This window comes from Dermochelys coriacea, chromosome 5 (assembly GCF_009764565.3).
Source record: "Dermochelys coriacea isolate rDerCor1 chromosome 5, rDerCor1.pri.v4, whole genome shotgun sequence".
Taxonomy (NCBI): Eukaryota; Metazoa; Chordata; order Testudines; family Dermochelyidae; genus Dermochelys; species Dermochelys coriacea.
Genome location: NC_050072.1, coordinates 74,028,624 through 74,050,183, shown reverse-complemented (window position 1 = coordinate 74,050,183; position 21,560 = coordinate 74,028,624). Strand labels below are relative to the sequence as shown.

Genomic DNA, 21,560 nt, shown 5'->3' with positions numbered 1-21,560 from the left:
GCATTTCGATGAATGCATCCGATGAAGTGAGCTGTAGCTCACGAAAGCTTATGCTCTAATAAATTTGTTAGTCTCTAAGGTGCCACAAGTACTCCTTTTCTATGGTAGTCATCACAATCTCTGGGTACCTCACAATATGTCTGTAAGGTCGGGAGGCTAAGCAGTCTCCTCATTTTACAGCAGAACTGTGGCAGAGGGGAAATGGTTGATCTTCCTCCAGATCTCTTGAGTCCTGGCTCAATGTCTTAATCACAACACCATCCTTCCTTGCTGTCACCTGTCTCATCTTCAGTAAACATAATATGCTAATGATATATCAAATCTCCTTTTTGTTACTGTCCATTATATGAAATACCACTTAGCAACAGTGGCATGTGAAAATATTTAATAAAAACAAATCTCCTCCCCTGCCCATTCACAAAATTGTCTCCCATTTATAGATCAGTTTTTTTGTTCTTATCTGGAATGGCTCTTGGAGTTCACATGGTGCCAGTTCTCTAATGCAGCGACATAAATGTTTAACACTGAGTAATGTAAAAAATATATTTTGTGTAATGGCATAACTAACGTCAGTGCAGCTCTGGAAATAGTGTTTAGTGCTGACCCTGCTCCAGTTAATGTTTTCTTGCCTGGTTCTATAAGAGGAGACTATAAATCAATGAAAAATGTAAATTATATTTTAGCTTATCCATGACTATTTTTAACTGTAGATTTTTGTTGTTAATAAGGGGCACAAGATATATAACACTTTTTGGTCAATTCCCCAGGCTCTTTTCTTCACTCCTTTTTACTCCACTTTTTTCTTTCTTTTATCTGACTCTCCAGAGAGCCTGTGATTCATAACAAGCAGCTTTAAAAATATTGGTTCTAGACAAAACACTGTACAATAAAGAATACTTTTAAAAAACAAACCAGAAACCTTATTAGAACATGATCGCTTTAAAACAGTTTAAAAGGCATTTGGACATCAGGAAACTCATAATTCAGGCTCTTCAAATAACCTAAACTCTGCCTCTGTAGTCCTGTCTATGATCCATTCCTGAATAGTGTCTGTATGTACATTGATAACTATTTTATGGTGCAGTTCTTGCTTAATTTTAGGAGAAGATATAGTTATGGCTCTGTACAGTGGTACAAAAACTGAGCTGTGTGAGGAATTGACAAGAGGAAGTGTAATAGGGTTTATTAGCAGTCATATAGCTCAAGCTTCATAGCGCTCTCTTGTACAGCTATTTTTAGAGTGTAGTGCCAGCCCTGCTAGCCAAGTTTGTTGACTCAGTCTGGGAGGCTTGCTCCAAAATTCTGTGTAAACACATTGACTTACTTGAATTCAACAGGAGTTACTGTTTTGTGTGTGTGTATGTGTATATATGTATTATCAGACTTCAGATGTTTCTTTCTATCAGTGGGTGAGTGTTTGAGTTGGTGGCCTGTATGTGATGAGGGTTGGTGCTTTATTTTAGAAGAAGTTATATTATTTTAAACAGCACCCAAAGGAGCATTAGTCACTTCCCAGATGGATTTTTGTCCTGTTCTGAAGCGCTTACAGGAGCTAAGGACATGATGTGACAAGGGAAGACAAAACAAGGATGAGGTAGTAGGAATAGAAAAGCAGTGATAATCCCATCAGTGGGTATCTGTTGTTTGGTGATTTATGCACATTTTATGTCTGGTTTTATGAGGTCAGGATTAAAGTTGCTTATTAAACCTTAGTTATGAATTTCCCAGGCTTCAAAATGCTTTTAAAATAACTACAATGATATAAGTGCCATTACTTCTTGGCAGATCGAATTCTGCCTTAATGAAGTGTATTTTGGTTTGGATGTTTTCTTAAAATTAAAAGTGGCTGCGTTTTCACAATATCTCTTACATTTGTTTGGCAAGTGAGCACATCAAGCTCCAGGTGATGTGTAGAGAAGCAGCAGCCCCAGCAGATCTGAAGCTCTCGTCCATCGGACCTGTTGTATTCTACTGCTCCCTGGATCACTTGGCACAGCAAAGTGAGGCAGCTGCTGCTGTTCCCTGGGTTGCCCTGGATGTGAAGCAGGATGCTACAGGTTTGGAGCAGAAAAGATGTGCTGAACTTCTCTTTTTTCTTCAGAGTAGTAGAAGCATACGAGCCAGTGATTAATTTGTAATGAAAGAGATGCCTGGGCTCAAACAATTAAGTACTGGGGTTCAAGCAATTTTTTTACATTCATAACGGATACAGGTTTCAGAGTAGCAGCCGTGTTAGTCTGTATTCGCAAAAAGAAAAGGAGTACTTGTGGCACCTTAGAGACTAACAAATTTATTAGAGCGTAAGCTTTCGTGAGCTACAGCTCACTTCATCGGATGCAAATGCATCCGATGAAGTGAGCTGTAGCTCACGAAAGCTTATGCTCTAATAAATTTGTTAGTCTCTAAGGTGCCACAAGTACTCCTTTTCTTATAACGGATACAGCAAGCCCAGAGGTGCTGGGGCTATGAACTGCCAAACCTAAAGATGCTGTGGCTCATCCCTGGCTCAAATTAAGCCCTGATACCAGCTGCATTACTTTCCTCATAGTTGAAGAGGGTCATAACATTCTGGGACTTTGGGAAGCAGAGACCTTAGTAACTGTGCAGGTTCCATGGTGCTGTATCTGCACCAGTTAAGAATGTAACCTTGAACCTGTGCAGTTCAGATGAGAAAATTTAGCAGAGTTTGTAAGACCAACTAGGGCTCAGGTCCTGTAGCACATCTCTGCTCCTAGAGATTGAGTGGCCAGACCCAAGGAGAGTTTAGAGCCTATAAATGGTTTAGTACACTAAGAGAGCCATAGAAATTAAAACCTTTCCTGGCCATGTCTACAATATGGTGCCATAACTATGTCAGCATAACTCCCAGCATAACCTCCTAGTGTAGATGAAACCTACAATGATGAAAGGGGTTTTTTCATTGCTGTAGGAACACCACGTCCCCAAGCAATGGAAGTATTTTTCCACCATCTTACCTGTATCTACACCAGGGGTTAAGTTGGCCTAACTACACCACGCGAGCATGTGGATTTTTCACACCCCTGAGTAGTGTAGCTATGTTTATCTAAGTTTTACGTGCAGTCCAGAGCTCTCATTCTGTAGATCTCACATTTTTCCACCTTGTATTTCAGAAGATGGCAATTCTGGGAAAGGGTGAAACTGATGGTTTTGGTGGTTGGCTGCATGTATTAATCAGAAATCCATTGTTGCCTTTAAATTTTATTTTAATTTTGCAGTGCCTGATAAAAACAAGATCCCTGCCCTGAAGAGCATGATATAATTCAGCATGATACAACTAGTGAGGGTCATAAAGTGAGGAAGAGGAGGATGACTCCACAACACTTGAGCTGTTTTGATGGTTAATTTTTTAAGATTGTCTATCCTCCTTCTCATTAGCCATAGTCTCCATCGCATTCAATGTGGTCAGTGAGGTAGCTTGGCAAATGGACTTTGGGCATGTTCTAAGTGTTAGGGACAGCATGGAAACAACTTTTGAAGGGAGAAGCTGCCCAGTGTAGGGGCTTGGCAGCAAGGACAAAGTATTTGACTCTCATGGTGCATTGCTGTGGGAGGCAATGAAGTAACTCAAAGGTAGGTGGATGAGAAGGTCGAAGTAAGGAGCAAAAGAAATTACTTTGGTAGCTACAATTTGGATGGAATGGAGTGGGAAGATGTTAATATAAAAAACAATCTAGGATTATGTTTGGTTTAGTTTGTTTGTTTCTACAAAACATAGCTATTGCAAAGGCCCTCTGAACTTTGGTTGGGTGTTTTAGACTCTGATAAACTAGAAATAAAGACCTAAGCACTGCATCTGTGCTTTGTGGGTGCCGCTATTCCTTCTGGAGTTCATAAAGTCACCTGGAAAGAGCTTGGAAATTAAAATTTTATATATATATATATATATATATAAATCACTTCTAAATTAAGAATACCATCTATAACAATTTCCAGGCACAATGGCTTTATTTTGAAGAAAAAAATTAGAGAAGATGAAAAAAATTGCATGGTTAAACTTTGAGTTATTATGGGAAGCTAGTTACAGCCTTCACGTGACAATGGCTGTGTATGTATAATAATAGACTAAGCAAACATTCTCTAGAACAGTGATTCCCTTTCCTCTTAACAACCAAATAATGATATTTATCTAAATATATTTGTGTGTGTATGTTATAGCAAAACCTTATTCATTCTTCTCTCCTTATTTTACAAAGCACTTGTCCACTCTTCAGAAAAACACAACTGAAGGATAAATATCTAGAATACAAAGACTAGCCATACTCCCCAAACCAGTTATATCTCCCAGACTAAAAATAGCACCTTTAGCAAAGCCACTCTAAATAACTTTCCTTGCTAGGTTAGCCTGCATCCTGAAACCCCTACATTTAGGAAAAGCCCAGGAAAACAAATGAGCTTTGATGTATATTCTGAAGCTCAACTTCTTTGGACCTAGGGATGTAATCAGCAGAATTGACAATTCGCAGAGAACACTAGCCTCCTTATTTTTAACCAGCGAACTCTGAGCTCAGACTCTATCACATCCATCCTGATTGCAAATGCCATAGTATTGCACAGAGGGAGAGGTGTGTCTCTAGTAGCCAAGTCACAAACTGTTCTAAGATCTCTGGGGCAGGGACCATCTTTGTGTTGCATGTAAAGTGCCTAGTCATGGACAGAGGTCTTTAGGCACTATCGCAATACAAATGAAAAACAACGTAGCTAAATACTTTAATTTACTTAAAACTAGTACCGCATATCTTACCTGAAAGCCAGTGCAGACCAGTGCTTGGGAGACCTATTGTGAATTAGTGAACAAGTTAAGGACATGGGAGGGAAGAGCGAGGATAATGGATCATAAAATGTATTTCAGTTTAATTGTTCTGCCAGTCAAGCATCATGGGAATACAAGGCACTCTGGCTATACCTCCTGTGCGGAGGGGCCAGCATAGCTAACTCTGTGCTGCATAGGGATTCCCAAGCCCCAGGGACTCCCATTAGGATAGCTTTCCAGTTTTTGGTTGGCCTTTCTACAGAGACAACTAACGAAGCCACCTACTCTGGTGGTGGTTTTCTGACTAATTTATTTAGTGGCCCTTCCCTTCCCCTGCCCCTTCCTTTTCTTTCTCAGTGATGCAGGAATATGAACAAAAATGGTGCAGGGGAAACTGCCCTGATAATGCAGTAGTTCTGGAGTCAAGGGATGTCAAAAAGACAGTAAATTAGGTGTCCGGAGGGGTTAAAGGGAGAACATGTGCTTCTCCTTTCCATATCTACTAATTGGAGCCCAGGCCTCTCAGACCTTTCATTCATGCAGTATCTTAATAGGCTGGGGAGACCCGGCTAATTAAAATCCTGCTCTCAAAAGCACTCTGAAGTCAAAGTAAACAAGCACACAAACAAGTTAATACCTTAATGATCTATGATAGGATTGAACAAATAGTCACTCACAAAATCATGACAATAACAATTGTTGGCACTACAATGCAATCCCGAGGTGGGGTATAGCCTTATCTACGCAAGCAAAATTAACAGTTGTTTGTAACAGGTGTTGGCAAGGGGTACCTGTGAACTAGAGTGGACTGTGTTGTAAGTGCAAGCGTTGCCAAGGCCAAACCCTGTTCAGTACAATTTCAGAGATGATGGCAGTGCTGAACAAGTTTTGTTCTTGGCTGCAGCTGATAGTTGAACCGATTTCAGTCACAATTCAGTCACAGCTGTTGTTAGCAATAAGTACTCTTGCTAGTGTAGACAAAACTGGGTGATGCTTTCAAAGACTAATTCAAAGCTCTGATGGAATATGCCTATAGAGTCAAGGAATTCTTAAATTGAAAGGATAATGCAGTTATTCATAAATTTCAAAATTAAATCTTAATTCATGGTTTATTAGCCTCTTGGAAGCTTGACAATAAAACATTTCCTCACTAACCTGTTTTTCCTTCCTTGTCTGTGCTATAGGACTACATGAGATTTGGCCAATTGACATTTTCCAGTTAAAAAAGCATATAAAAATTAGTAACAGTGTCAATGTCGGTAACTTTAAGTACAACATTCTGGATTTTGTTAGGAGGGTGGCTTACAAAGTGAACTTGAAATAAAATGGCTGTATTTGTCTTTTAAATAAATAAACCATTTCCCTCTGTTTTGAATGTAAACATTCCTTTGCAATGCTGAAAATGCAAAAAGATCACCGCTGTGTTCACCATTTCCAGCAAATGCAATTTACCAGTCAAATTTCATTGTTCAAGCTCCGTAAAGTAAAAAGTAAATAATGATGAAAAGCAAATTACTCTTTAAATTTTTTTGGTATTAATGAATCATCTCAAGTGGCATTAGTAAAATCATTAAAGAATTTTTGGGAAAAAACTTACCCGACTATCTTGATTACATTCTTTTAAACTCACTTTACTTTGTGTTTTTTTGTGTATGTAACATATAGGTCAAATGTAGGGCTTATCAAACTTGACAGCCTTTTACCATTGAAACTCGGGCCATAACTCAATCTATTTAATTAACTAAACCTCTTTTTATTGTGTGAATTAAGGACATTGTATGTCTTAACTTTGAATTTCCTAGCTAATGCGTTTTTTTTTCCAGAAGCTTAATTGTACATGATCACAGATGGTATTGTTTCTGCCCCTCCCCCAATATCTAAAGATGCTAATCCATATTATGTAGGGGTTTAATTTATTTTTTTTTTGTCCTGGATATGGGTGGAGAGGATGTATTCTGCATATTTTCAAATGGAAGCATGTTGGAAAAGGAGAAGGTGAGAAACACACAAACCTCTGGGTTTTTCAGCTATTTATCTGAAAGGCTCTTAAGTAAAGTAAGCTGTCATGGGATAAGAGGGAAGGTCCTTTCATGGAGTGGTAATTGGTTAAAAGATAGGAAACAAAGGGTAGGAATAAATGGTCAGTTTTCAGAATGGAGAGAGGTAAATAGTGGTGTCCTTCAGGGGTCTGTACTAGGACCAGTCCTATTCAACATATTCATAAAAGATCTGGAAAAAGGGGTAAACAGTGAGGTGGTAAAATTTGCAGATGATCCAAAACTACTCAAGATAGTTAAGTCCAAAGCAGACTGTGAAGGGCTACAAAAGGATGTCTCAAAACTGGGTGACTGGGCAACAACATGGCAGATGAAATTCAGTGTTGATAAATGCAAAGTAATGCACATTGGAAAACCATAATCCCAACTATATATATAAAATATATAAAATCTCAACTATAAATATAAATTAGCTGTTATCACTCAAGAAAGAGATCTTGGAGTCATTGTAGATAGTTCTCTGAAAATAGCCACTCAATGTACAGTGGCAGTCAAAAAAGTGAACAGAATGTTGGGAATCCTTAAGAAAGGGATAGATATTAAGACAGAAAATGTATTGCTGCTATATAAATTCCTGGTATGCCCACATCTTGAATACTGCGTGCAGATATGGTCACCTCATCTCAAAAAAGATCTATTGGAATTGGAAAAGGTTCAGAAAAAGGCAACAAAAATGATTAGGGGTATGGAACAGCTGCCATATGAGGAGAGATTAATAAGACTGGGACTTTTCAGCTTGGAAAAAGAGATGACTAAGGGGGGATATGATAGAGGTCTATAAAATCATGACTGGTGTGGAGAAAGTAAATTAGGAAGTGTTATTTACTCCTTCTCATAACACAAGAACTAGGAGTCACCATATGAAATTAATAGGTGGCAGGCTTAAAACAAACAAAAGGAAGTATCTTTTCACACAACATATAGTCAGCCTGTGGAACTCTTTGCCAGAGGATGTTGTGAAGGCCAAGACTGTAACAGGGTTAAAAAAGAACTACATAAATTCATGGAGGATAGCTCCATCAATGGCTATTAGCCAGGATGGACTGGGATGGTGTCCCTAGCCTCTATGTCTGACAGAAGCTAGGAATGAGTGACAGGGGATGGATCATTTGATGATTACCTGTTCTGTTCATTTCCTCAGGGGCACCTGGCATTGGTCACTGTCGGAAGACAAGATACTGGGCTAGATGGATCTTTGGTCTGACCCAGTATAGCCATTCTTATTTTTTTTATCCATCCAACTGCCATTAAAGAAGAGAGAACTCCTGGCCTGTTCCTCCCCGCTTTTCTAAAATTACACTCCACATTTCTTTCCAATGCCTTGGATGACATACATTTGATGCTCTTTGGGGCAAGGACCATGTCCTTTTTTGGTGACTGGAAAACACCCAGTACATTTTTAACACAGAGTGCACCTTAATATTTGTACATCACATTGAATATCTATGTTTTAAACACCCTGAGGTTTTTTTCTGCAGTAAACTTTTTGGGGGAAATCTCCCACCAGAGGTAGCAACAGCAAGCATAGGTGAAAACAGGACACAGGTTTCTTTACCACTGTTGTCCAGGCTTGTTCTAAGCAAGATGAGCTGGCCTGGCACAGAGTGCACCCTCTGTTTTTTCCTAATCTATCCTAATGCAGCAATGGTGGGAAACTTCCCAAAATAATCTAGCATGGGCACAGCCTATGAGGCAGATAATCTTATCCCCTTATCCAGATAAGAATTAGGACCTTTTCTATACCAGAAAAATGACCTAGTTTATTATTTTTTTTAAATCAGTTTAACTAGACTAGTGCAAATCCATAATGAAGATGCACATAAACCAGGTTCAATCCCACCTTAAATTAATTAAACTACTGATTTAAGATAAATTGATACGAACAAGGGTCAAATTGGATTACATGTCTCTACTTTAGAGTTTAGCACTGGTTTAAGTAGCTCAGTGTAAAAATTAATTTAGTTTAAACGGATGCACTTTTCTAGTATACAGAAGGCTGAAAACACAGTAGTTAAGTGCTTTTCCCATTGTCACAAAGGGAGTTAGTAGCAGAGGTGGGATTAGGTGGGAATTCTTGATTTCTAGTTTTGGACACAATCAGTTTAATCACAGGTTTCAGAGTAGCAGCCGTGTTAGTCTGTATTCGCAAAAAGAAAAAGAGTACTGGTGGCACCTTAGAGACTAACAAATTTATTAGAGCATAAGCTTTCGTGAGCTACAGCTCACTTCATCGGATGCATTTGGTGGAAAAAACAGAGGAGAGATTTATATACACACACACACAGAGAACATGAAACAATGGGTTTATCATACACACTGTAAGGAGAGTGATCACTTAAGATAAGCCATCACCAGCAGCAGGGGTGGGAAAGGAGGAAAACCTTTCATGGTGACAAGCAAAGTAGACTAATTCCAGCAGTTAACAAGAATATCAGAGGAACAGTGGGGGGTGGGGTGGGAGGGAGAAATACCATGGGGAAATAGTTTTACTTTGTGTAATGACTCATCCATTCCCAGTCTCTATTCAAGCCTAAGTTAATTGTATCCAGTTTGCAAATTAATTCCAATTCAGCAGTCTCTCGTTGGAGTCTGTTTTTGAAGCTTTTTTGTTGAAGTATAGCCACTCTTAGGTCTGTGATCGAGTGCCCAGAGAGATTGAAGTGTTCTCCAACTGGTTTTTGAATGTTATAATTCTTGATGTCTGATTTGTGTCCATTCATTCTTTTACGTAGAGACTGTCCAGTTTGGCCAATGTACATGGCAGAGGGGCATTGCTGGCACACGATGGCATATATCACATTGGTAGATGCGCAGGTGAACGAGCCTCTGATAGTGTGGCTGATGTGATTAGGCCCTATGATGGTATCCCCTGAATAGATATGTGGACAGAGTTGGCAACGGGCTGTGTTGCAAGGATAGGTTCCTGGGTTAGTGGTTCTGTTGTGTGGTGTGTGGTTGCTGGTGAGTATTTGCTTCAGATTGGGGGGCTGTCTGTAAGCAAGGACTGGTCTGTCTCCCAAGATCTGTGAGAGTGATGGCTCGTCCTTCAGGATAGGTTGTAGATCCTTGATGATGCGTTGGAGAGGTTTTAGTTGGGGGCTGAAGGTGATGACTAGTGGCGTTCTGTTGTTTTCTTTGTTGGGCCTGTCCTGTAGTAGGTGACTTCTGGGTACTCTTCTGGCTCTGTCAATCTGTTTCTTCACTTCAGCAGGTGGGTATTGTAGTTGTAGGAATGCATGATAGAGATCTTGTAGGTGTTTGTCTCTGTCTGAGGGGTTGGAGCAAATGCGGTTATATCGTAGCGCTTGGCTGTAGACAATGGATCGAGTGGTATGATCTGGATGAAAGCTAGAGGCATGTAGGTAGGAATAGCGGTCAGTAGGTTTCCGATATAGGGTGGTGGTTATGTGACCATCGCTTATTAGCACCGTAGTGTCCAGGAAGTGGATCTCTTGTGTGGACTGGTCCAGGCTGAGGTTGATGGTGGGATGGAAATTGTTGAAATCATGGTGGAATTCCTCAAGAGCTTCTTTTCCATGGGTCCAGATGATGAAGATGTCATCAATGTAGCGCAAGTAGAGTAGGGGCATTAGGGGACGAGAGCTGAGGAAGCGTTGTTCTAAGTCAGCCATAAAAATGTTGGCATACTGTGGGGCCATGCGGGTACCCATCGCAGTGCCGCTGATTTGAAGGTATACATTGTCACCAAATGTGAAATAGTTATGGGTCAGGACAAAGTCACAAAGTTCAGCCACCAGGTTAGCCGTGACAGTATCGGGGATACTGTTCCTGACGGCTCGTAGTCCATCTTTGTGTGGAATGTTGGTGTAGAGGGCTTCTACATCCATAGTGGCTAGGGTGGTGTTTTTAGGAAGATCACCAATGGACTGTAGTTTCCTCAGGAAATCGGTGGTGTCTCGAAGATAGCTGGGAGTGCTGGTAACGAAGGGCCTGAGGAGGGAGTCTACATAGCCAGACAATCCTGCTGTCAGGGTGCCAATAAATCAGTTTAATGTATTTGTTCCTTTTTTCCTCTCCTCCCCCCCACCCCCCTTTCATGCCACTCCCTTTTTGTTTGCCCCTCTTCCCTTTTTGGGACAATCTTGAATTCCAGTCTCTCACTCCAGGATACCAGCTGAGAAAAGGTACCTCACAGTGCTCTTTCAGATGGTTATACAATGACATCTAGTGCTTTTCTCCCCACAAACTTCTGAGTTCTTGCCAAGCTATTTTTTCAGCACAATACTCAGTCTTGAACTTCCACTAAACCACAGAAGGCCCATCCTGCTGTAAAGAAGAATCATTCCTTTATTGCTAGTTGTTCCTTAGCTACAATGATAAGCGCAAGGTAGTGCTTCTGTACTGATGTTAGTAGGATGAAACTGAGAATTCTATCACTATAGGCATCACTGCTCTGTGATTGGTTCACACTAAGGACGTACATTGATCATAGAACCATGATGCCTACGCTGGTAGAATTTTCAGTTTCATCCTAGACAGTCTTTATTTAAATGCTTTTGAGATGTATGATGACCACTAGAAAGTGTACCTGTGTCTCTCTTCCTCCATAATATAGTATACCGTTTTCTTGGAGAGAAAATGTTCTTTATTTGTCTCTGTTGCTGATAGAGCCTCAATTCTATCAACATAAGGGTTTTTTTGTGTTTGTTTTTACTGCACCCCATCCCTGCAGTATCTTAGCACTTTGCTGTTGTCACTCTAATTGATACAAAGTCTCTGAACTCATAGAGTGGCTACTCTCCCTTTTGGTGTTCTTGAAGTCTGCTTGGAGTGGGGTTCTATTTTTTTTTTTGAATGGGGAAGGAGAGAAAAAAGTAGGTGAGAATGGTTGTTGAGAATGTCGGTTTTGGTCATGATGGAAAAATGTGATCAAGGAGAGAGGTAACTGCAGTTACCTCAAGATGGTCAGACTCTAGTCACCTCGTCTCCTGATTTTTACTCCACAGCTGGATACCTTTGGTAAAGGCCCTGTTTACACTAAGGAATTTTACTTTATTAAGTTGGGTTTGGTATGTTAAAGGATCAAGCTACACTAGTGTAAGCACTGCTTTACACCAATGCACCATGTTTATGGTGCAAGCCCTTAATGGTATAACCAACATCAATATCATTAGACTGGTGCAAGTTTATTTAATATAGACAGGGCTTATGGGCTAGTTTACACTGGAATGAATTGGACAAATGAATTGTAGCTCTACAGTTTTTCTTTGAAGTCTGTTTTTGAATTTTTGTTGTCGAAGGATGGCTACTTTTAAATGTTACTGAGTGTCTAGGGAGATTGAAGTGTTCTCCTACTGGCTTTTGTATGTTACCATTCCTGATGTCTGATTTGTGTCCATTTATTCTTTTGAGTAGAGACTGTCTGGTTTGGCCAATATACATGTGCCAGCAATGCCCCTCTGCCATGATGGCATATATCACATTAGTAGATATGCAGGTGAATGAGCCCCTGTTGGTATGGATCATATGGTTCAGTCTTCTGATGGTGTCGCTAAAGTAGATATGGGAATAGAACAGGCAGCGGGGTTTGTTACAGGGATTGGCTCCTGAGTTAGTGTTTCTGTGGTGTGGTGTGTAGTTGCTTCGGGGTGGGAGGCTGTCTGTAAGTGAGGATTGGCCTGCCTCCCAAGGCCTGTGAGAGTGGGGGATCATTTTCCAGGATAGGTTGTAGATTGTTGATGATGTGCTGGAGAGGTTTTAGCTGGGGTCTGTACGTGATGGCCAGTGGTGGTGGTGGTGGTTTCCTTTTTGGACCTGTCCTGTAGTAGGTGTCTCACCTACTCTACTACACTACTGTCTCACTCTGTCAATCTGTTTCCTCACTTCCCCAGGTGGGTATTGTATTTTTAAGAATGCTTCAAAGAGAAACTGCAGAGCTACAATTCATTTGCAAATTTAACACCATTAATTTGGGCTTGAATAGGGACTGGAAGTGGCTGGCTCACTACAAAAGCAATTTTCCCTCTCTTGGTATTGACACCTCCTCATCAATTATTGGGAGTGGAACACATCCACCCTGACTGAATTGGCCTTAAGAAAAGGAGTACCCGTGGCACCTTAGAGACTAACAAATTTATTAGAGCATAAGCTTTCGTGAGCTACAGCTCACTTCATCGGATGCATGAAACTGCTCACGAAAGCTTATGCTCTAATAAATTTGTTAGTCTCTAAGGTGCCACGGGTACTCCTTTTCTTTTTGCGAATACAGACTAACACGGCTGCTACTCTGAAACCTGAATTGGCCTTGTTAACACTGGTTCTCCACTTGTAAGATAACTTCTGTCTCTTCATGTGTCAGTATATTTATGCCTGCATCTGTAATTTTCACTTCATGCATCTGAAGTGGGGTTTTTTGCCCACAAAAGCTTATGCCCAAATAAATCTGTTAGTCTTGAAGGTGCCACTGGACTCCTCATTGTTTTTATCTATTCCAGAATAGCTCTCTGTGTGTGGACATTCTTACACTGGAATAAGTGTGTCCACTTGGGGAGCTAATCCAGTCAATTTCCCATGTAGACAAATTCTATTTACCTTGTCTTCAACTCTCACCTGTATTTCCCCTCAGTTTTATGATCTGCATTGTCCCAGCGAAGTGCTGTTGTCTTGATGGTTCATAAATAGAGATGTTGAGTAAAACTTTTGGAAGTGCATAAATGCCATTTTCAAGAGTGAGATTGATATTTAGGTTCCTAAAGCTAGATTTCACGTGATGTAGGCACTTCTGATAGTGTTACCTGTGTACTCTAATAATGCAGCTGGAATCTGATCCATTCCTGGCTCTAAAGATTATGATTAAAGCCTTGAACAGGCAAGGGTGGTGCAGTAGGAGGGAGGTACTGGAGTGCAGGCTGGATGTGCCCCTGGCAGCATAAACTATGCAAGCACTAGGCAGCTGCATTTTGCACCAGCTGGAGCTTTCGCAACCTTGGCAAATCTGCAAGCCTGCTACCACCACCTGGAGAATTTGGCACTGAAACACAGTGTTTTTGACAGGTTTCAGAGTAGCAGCCGTGTTAGTCTGTATTCACAAAAAGAAAAGGAGTACTTGTGGCACCTTAGAGACTAACAAATTTATTAGAGCATAAGCTTTCGTGAGCTACAGCTCACTTCATCAGATGCATTTGGTGGAAAAACCAAAACCAAAACCAAAGTTTTTCCACCAAATGCATCCGATGAAGTGAGCTGTAGCTCAGGAAAGCTTATGCTCTAATAAATTTGTTAGTCTCTAAGGTGCCACAAGTACTCCTTTTCTTTTTACAAAGTGTTTTAAAATGTAGATGGGAGATGTTGTTTACTTTTCCTTCTGGCACAAGGTAGTATTAAGGTTTTTCTAACTGTGTGCAGAGTCACAGATTTAGGTACTTTATTGTAGTGTACACCTGGAGTATGTTAATATTTAAAGAGTTGATACTGTGATTAACTGAGTAACATTTAAAGTTTGTATTGTTCTATTTGAAAAATACTTAACCCTTCCCCGCCTCCGCTGAAAACAAATACTCAAGAGTAAACGGAGAGGTTGGGATATTGAGGTGTGACTGTCCCATTCTGTACCTAGGGTGACCAGATGTCCCGATTTGATAGGGACAGTCCTGATGTATGGGTCTTTTTCTTAGATAGGCTCCTATTACCAGCCCGGCTCGATTTTTTCACATTTGCTGTCTGGTCGCCCGCTCTGTACCACCTCTTCCAGTGTGACTTTTCATTCTTTTTAACAACCTGTTGATCACATCTCACTTCTTCCCTTGTTGCTGGAGTTTAAGTCCACTGCCAAGTCTCTCATTTACAGGGGGAGGAGGGGGAAAATCCTTCACCCAGGATGGCTTTTAAGGGAAGCCAGTCTGGCCTTGGTCTCCTGCGGGGGGGGGGTGTCTGAGGCCGGGTGAAGCAGAGATTCTCCTGCCCTCCGCCTGCCTGGCGGGGCGCGGCACTGGGGCCGGTCCCTGCTGGACAGCGCCGCTCCCCGCCCCCCCGCCCTCCGCTCGGCTGGGGGCGGCTCGGGTGAGGCGAGGGCCGCGCTCCCTCCTCCCGGACAAAGGTGCCAGGTGTCGCCCCGCCCCTCATTGTGCGGTGGGCGCGTTGCCAGGCCGCCCCGCCCCGGCCCGCCCCGGGCAGCTGCTGCACTGTCTGGGAGCCCGCCGCCGCCGCCGGCCCCGCCCGAGCTCAGGCGGCTCCAGGATGGAGGGCGATCGGCTGGAGCCCGCTGTGAGTGCGGGGCGTCTTGCGGCCCTGGCTGCCGGCTCGGGGTGGGGGCCGGGGCGGACGGTGGGTGCCCGGGCGCGGTGAAGGCGGGAGATTCCCCCAGCCCGCGGGGCTGGTGGACGCCCCCAAACTTTCTGCCTTTAACACCGCTCCGCCCCCCCCCCCCCGGAACTGCAGCGGCTGCCCCGCCGCACCCAGCCCGAGAGCTGCAGGCGGCGGCGGCGGCGCTGCTCCCTGGAAAGCTGGGCGCGTGGATTGCGGGCTTTCTGCAGACTCATCCGGCTGCCGGTCTCCGCTGGGACTCTGCCCCCGGGAGGCGCTGTCAGGGCCGCCCGGCCTCGCTCCCGTCTGACAGCCCTGCCCGGAGAGCGCCCTCCAGAAATCCCCCCCCCTCCCTGCGGGGTGGCAGGAGAAGCCTTTGTTTTGGGGGAGCGAAGAAAGGTTGCCCATGACTCGCTGATTCTTTAGCAGCCGAGCTCTCTCCTTTCCCCCACCCCACCCAGTTCCCAAAGCGCTATTGCGAGGGCGTTGCAGAGCGTTTCTCCTAATGCATTCAACCAGGCTATCATGCACTTTGACTGGACTGGAATTGGGACAAGAATCTTCTCGCTCCCCCCCCCCCGCCCCCGCCGCCTCCTTGGAAACAATGTGCTTTCGTGTGTTCTTCGTGATTGTCAGGGACTTGGAAGAAGGGTAAACCCACCTATGGAATGCACGCTAGAGAAAAGCAAGCTTAAGTAGATGTGTGAGGAATAGTTTGTCCAGAGCTACTTATTGAGAACTTGGATCTTTCTTAGGGAAGACGTTTTTGTAACCAAATATACTGAAATGAATTGAATAATGCAATTGATTAACAATTCTTTATAGTAAAGTGATGATACTTTCAGGTAGTTAAAGCATAAATACATGGCTTTTACTTTTTTTTTTTTTTTTTAAAAAAAGCCCCATGCAAAACCTCATGTTTTCAGGATTGTTAAATTTTTCATTTTTTTTTAAATGTCATATTACAGCTCTGATGCAGATTATTGTGTAAAGCAGGAGAAGTAGAACTAAAAAGTTGAAATTGACTCCACAGTTTCACTTTTGCTTACTATATTTACTCTTTGCACTCCTTTTGGATAATAAACAGGGTAGGTGTGGTGAAAGAAATTTAGTTTCAAGCCTTTAAATGTTAATCTGTGGTGTTAGCAATGTAGATAGGGAATCTGGTATTACAGACTTTTATGCCCTTTTAGAAGATGAACTTCAAAGCCAAGAGACAGGAACTTTATGATTAATTTAGAAAAACAACTCCTCTACTTTGTTTTTACAGTAGACTTCTCATTTTTACTGAGGACCTGAGATGCAAGCCTTAGCTTTGTTGTGCTTATATTTTTGAAGCCATGTTCTTTTTCTGATGTAAGATGTAAAGGTAGTTTTGAATGTTTGTATATAACGTGAGCCTTACTGGCTCAGTTTCTGATCTTGTCTTAATTTTGCTTTCCTCCTCACCTCTCTCTTTTCAAGGTTACCATTAAGAATATTGAACGAGAGCTCATCTGCCCATCCTGCAAGGAGTTATTTACCCATCCACTGATCCTCCCTTGTCAGCACAGTATCTGTCACAAATGTGTAAAAGAAATTCTCTTCTTCACGCTTGAAGACTCTTTCACTGATCTAGGCTCTGAATCCTCCAATCAAAGTAGCCCTCGTATTCGAATCCATTCTCCTAGTTTGGATAGAATTGACAGGATTAATAGATCAGGTATGTACCAGAATATTGTGTGTGCTCTGGGAATTTCATGTAGAAGACTGATTTAATATGAATGATCTTTGCCTGAGTAAAGGTTTTCATCTTGATACTTTTAATGTTGAATGTTGTCACGTGAATAACTTCAGAATGGTTTAGTTTTCAGTCTTTGTTTACAGCACGCACAAAAAAATATTGGACATGGGAATGTTCTATTGTAAAGTTGTTACTCTAGTGGACATATATAAAATTGTTTTTTAAAAACAGTATCCTGTAAATTGGTTCATAGCTATTATTTTTCTGATGCTAAGTTACCCTAGTCACTATGGCTGTTTAATGTGACATAATCTTAGGTATCTTTAGAAAATGCCATGTTTTTTGTTTGGGTTGGTCTCCAGACTTTATGCTGCTCACAGTCTGGTGGCTTAGGTTTCATTTGGAGTCTTTGGTGCAGCCTTTCTAAACTATATATCTCCTTTTAAAAATAATAATAAAAGGAAATTCTTCTTCACTTAGAGCACAATCACCCTGTGGAACTCCTGTCCTGAGGAGGTTGTGAAGGCTAGGACTATAACAGGGTTTAAAAGAGAACTGGATAAATTCATGGAGATTAAGTCCATTAATGGCTATTAGCTAGGATGGGTAAGGAATGGTGTCCCTAGCCTCTGTTTGTCAGAGGGTGGAGATGGATGGCAGGAGAGAGATCACTTGATCACTCCCTCTGGGGCACCTAGCATTGGCCACTTTCAGTAGACAGGATACTGGGCTGGATGGACCTTTGGTCTGACCCAGTATGGCCATTCCTATGTTTGTTTGCTTCATTCATTTCACTAAGGTATATTAGTAGATTACTTTCCGTATGTAATATCAGAACTCTTCAAGCACACAACTTTGCAAGAAGATTGAACCAGAGTTCTCTGTGTAAAGTACCAAGGAATGCTTAATTTCCGGTAGCTCTAACTGTTATTTCATGTCTGACTTTATCTTGAAGATACTTACCTTAATCTTATTATTCAATTAATTAAATATTCATAGATATTAAGTGAAAGAAATACACCTTATTAAATGTAAATTTAAGTAAGTGTAAAGCTTGAGAAAAAAGTTTCAAGGCTTGGCTACGCTTCAGCTATTCTGGAATAGCTAACGCTTTGGAATAACTCTGCGTGTGGACACTCTTATTTTGGAATCAGAGCGTGTCTTCTTGAATTAGCTTAATCCACTTCCAAAGTGGATTCCCTTTAAATTCAAGCCCTACCTTATTACTGAATAACTTTCATGTGTAGATAAATCCTAAAACTTGCATCTCAGGTTTTAGCAATGTTAATTCCTTGTCTTTCATTTCTCAAGAGCAGAAACTCACCATCATCTTTTAAAGAACACTTCAATTGGGACTATGGCTAGTTATACCTCTTTGTGTCCTCTTTCCTGCCCCACCCCCAAAAAGTGTAGAGTTTGAGCAATATGTTGCACACCTGGATTCGCTAATTAAAAAAAATCCTAGTTTGAGATTAGTTACCCTCTAATATTTTATATTTTGGCTTGCTGTCGCCCAGGAAGTGTCCAAGATATTTAGTCTTGGAGACATTCCTTGGTGCTTGTTTTGCAGGGACATGTGAATTATAGTACCTCTTTACTGGCACATTGTGTTCACTATAGATTCGTTGAAAATTGCCTTCAGTGAGACATTATCCTGCACTTCAGTGGCTACCAATCCTGTTAGTTATAGTAATACAGTAATTTACCATCTTCACATTTTGTGTACTATTGTATCCACACCAAACACAAACAAAAACAAACTTTTTAAAAGAACACTTGGGTTGCAAAATCAAGCATGTGGAAGATAAGAAATGGCAGAATGAAGTGTTGACCATACAACCTTCATTGGGCCCCCTTGTGCATATGTACTATGATACTGTCCGTAATTACATGACCACATACTATTTTATCCATAAGATGCCTGCCTCGTTCAATGTGCAGGATGAACAGTGCTCATTGAATGGGTAGTTTATTCAGTATATAACCTCGTGCACTATTTGCCACGTGCCATCCAAACTCTGCACTGAACACAGAATTATTAATTTCCTCTGGAACATTTTCTGTGGTACTCTCATCATAGTACCTTGGTTCTTTAAAAACATCTTAGTTATTTACAAATATTAATTAATTTAATCTTTACAACACTTATGAGGTGAGAAGGTATTTTCATTCCCATTTTACATATGAAAGTCTGGAAACACAGAGATTACAGTTTTGTAAAAAGTGTAAAAAAGTGACGAGTAATTTAGGGTGCCCAATTTGAGATGCCTAGGAACTGATTTTTCAGAGTACTGGGTACAAAATGCTAATTTATATGCAAAACTTCCATTGACTTTGTAATGCTCCCAACGGTGGCCCAAGAGCATGAGTACCAAGCTCAGGGCAGACTTGAAAAAACAGGACACAAACCCTAAATTGGTTGCGAGTTCTAAATTTAGATTTCCCCAACCAACTGTACCATGTGCAAACTCTTCAGGCACATTAACAGCCTTAAATAGATTCACAGACAGTCCCCGGGATATTCCGGTCTGTTTTGTCACCCTGGTGAGTGAGTCTATTTCCATGATAGATGGTCCTTAAGACCAAGAATCACAGCAATATGAATTCCAAGTCCCGAAGGACCAGTCACTTACCCAGGTCAATTGAGCCTTGGATCTCACACCAAGGACAACACTTATAGCCAGTCCTATAATAACCTATATGAAGATTTATTAACTTGCCAATAAATTTCACCACGCATACACAAAGCAACGAAAAAACATTTTCATGAGCAATAATAGAAATTGAAAGATAAGCAAAGTAAGAAAAATAGTGCCTGAGAACTTACTAGAGTTTGACATAAGGCTATTTGTATATTTTGACATATGATGTTGATAATGTTGTGAGTTAAAGCTTTAAATTTTAACTTTTTTGAATCTCGGCATCTACAGTCACTAAATAATTGTCTGACCCTCCCCCATAATTTCCTGCAGCTGTGAAAACTTAAATAAAAATAAAAAAATGCTCAAAAAATAACATAAGAACAGCCATACTGGGTCAGACCAAAGGTCCGTCCAGCCCAGTATCCTGTCTACTGAAAGTGGCCAATGCCAGGTGCCCCAGAGGGAGTGAACCTAATGGGTAATGATCAAGTGATCTCTCTCCTGCCATCCATCTCCACCCTCTGACAAACAGAGGCTAGGGACACTATTCTTTACCTATCCTCGCTAATAGCCGTTAATAGACTTAACCTCCAGGAATTTATTCAGTTCTCTTTTAAACCCTATTATAGTCCTAGCCTTCACAACCTCCTCAGGCAAGGAGTTCCACAGGTTGACTGTGCTCTGTCTGAAGAAGAACTTACTTTTATTTGTTTTAAACCTGCTGTCCATGAATTTCATTTGGTGGCCCCTAGTTCTTATATTATGGGAACAAGTAAATAACTTATTCATTTTCTCCACACCACTCATGATTTTATATACCTCTATCATATCCCCCCTTAGTCTCTTCTTTTCCAAGCTGAAAAGTCCTAGCCTCTTTAATCTCTCCTCTCATGGGACCTATTCCAAACCCCTAATCATTTTAGTTGCCCTTCTCTGAACCTTTTCTAATGCCAGCATATCTTTTTTGAGATGAGGAGACCACATCTGTACGCAGTATTCAAGATGTGGGTGTATCATGGATTTATGTAAGGGCAATAAGATAGTCTCCATCTTATTCTCTATCCCTCTTTTAATGATTCCTAACATCCTGTTTGCTTTTTTGACTGCTGCTGCACACTGTGTGGACGTCTTCAGAGAACTGTCCACGATGACACAGAGATCTCTTTCCTGATTAGTTGTAGCTAAATTAGCCCCCATCATATTGTATGTATAGTTGGGGTTATTTTTTTCCAATGTGCATTACTTTTACATTTATCCACATTAAATTTCATTTGCCATTTTGTTGCCCATCGCTTAGTTTTATGAGATCTTTTTGAAGTTCTTCAGAATCTGCTTTGGTCTTAACTATCTTGAGCAGTTTAGTATCATCTGCAAACTTTGCCACCTCACTGTTTACCCCTTTCTCCAGATCATTTATGAATAAGTTGAATAGGATTAGTCCTAGGACTGACCCTGGGGGAACACCACTAGTTACCCCTCTCCATTCTATAAAAAAAACAAATTCTGCCAAGCCCCCCCCCCAATATGGCTGTGACAGGGTCGGGCTAGATGGCTATAGGAGAGTAATAGAAGGCAGATATATTAGCCCCAGACTAAGTAGGTCCCTTTTCCCTGGGTAAGGTAACAGGGAAGGTTCCAGAACAATCAGAAACCTTCAGGAGACAATTAAGACAGGCTGATTAGAACACCTGCAGCCAATCAAGAAGCTGCTAGAATCAATTAAGGCAGGCTAATCAGGGCACCTGGGTTTTAAAAAGGAGCTCACTTCAGTTTGGTGTGCGTGTGAGGAGCTGGGAGCAAGAGGCACTAGGAGCTGAGAGTGAGAACGCGGACTGTTGGAGGACTGAGGTGTACAAGCATTATCAGACACCAGGAGGAAGGTCCTATGGTGAGGATAAAGAAGGTGTTGGGAGGAGGCCATGGGGAAGTAGCCCAGGGAGTTGTAGCTGTTGCACAGCTGTTCCAGGAGGCTCTCTAGGCAGCTGTATTCCACAGGGCCCTGGGCTGAACCTGGAGTAGAGGGCAGGCCCGGATTCCCCCCAAATCCTCCCAACTCCTGGTCAGACACAAGAGGAGTCGACCTGGACTGTGAATTCAGAAAAATG

General features: G+C 41.5%; 1 protein-coding gene across 7 annotated transcripts in view; it reads left to right on the top strand.

Annotated features, from left to right (window-relative positions):
• TRIM36 (tripartite motif containing 36) overlaps positions 1 to 21,560 on the top strand; it is a 53,277-nt gene that overhangs the window by 9,273 nt on the left and 22,444 nt on the right. For 2 of the 7 annotated variants that reach the window (XM_038403128.2, XM_038403129.2), the window contains exon 2: positions 16,555 to 16,792. In XM_038403128.2, coding sequence (XP_038259056.1) covers positions 16,555 to 16,792 — 238 coding nt within the window. Of the gene's footprint in view, positions 1 to 14,824; positions 15,052 to 15,297; positions 15,742 to 16,554; positions 16,793 to 21,560 lie in introns of those variants that run through there. The other 5 variants (XM_038403131.2, XM_038403130.2, XM_043514769.1 and 2 more) reach the window with 5 other exon arrangements.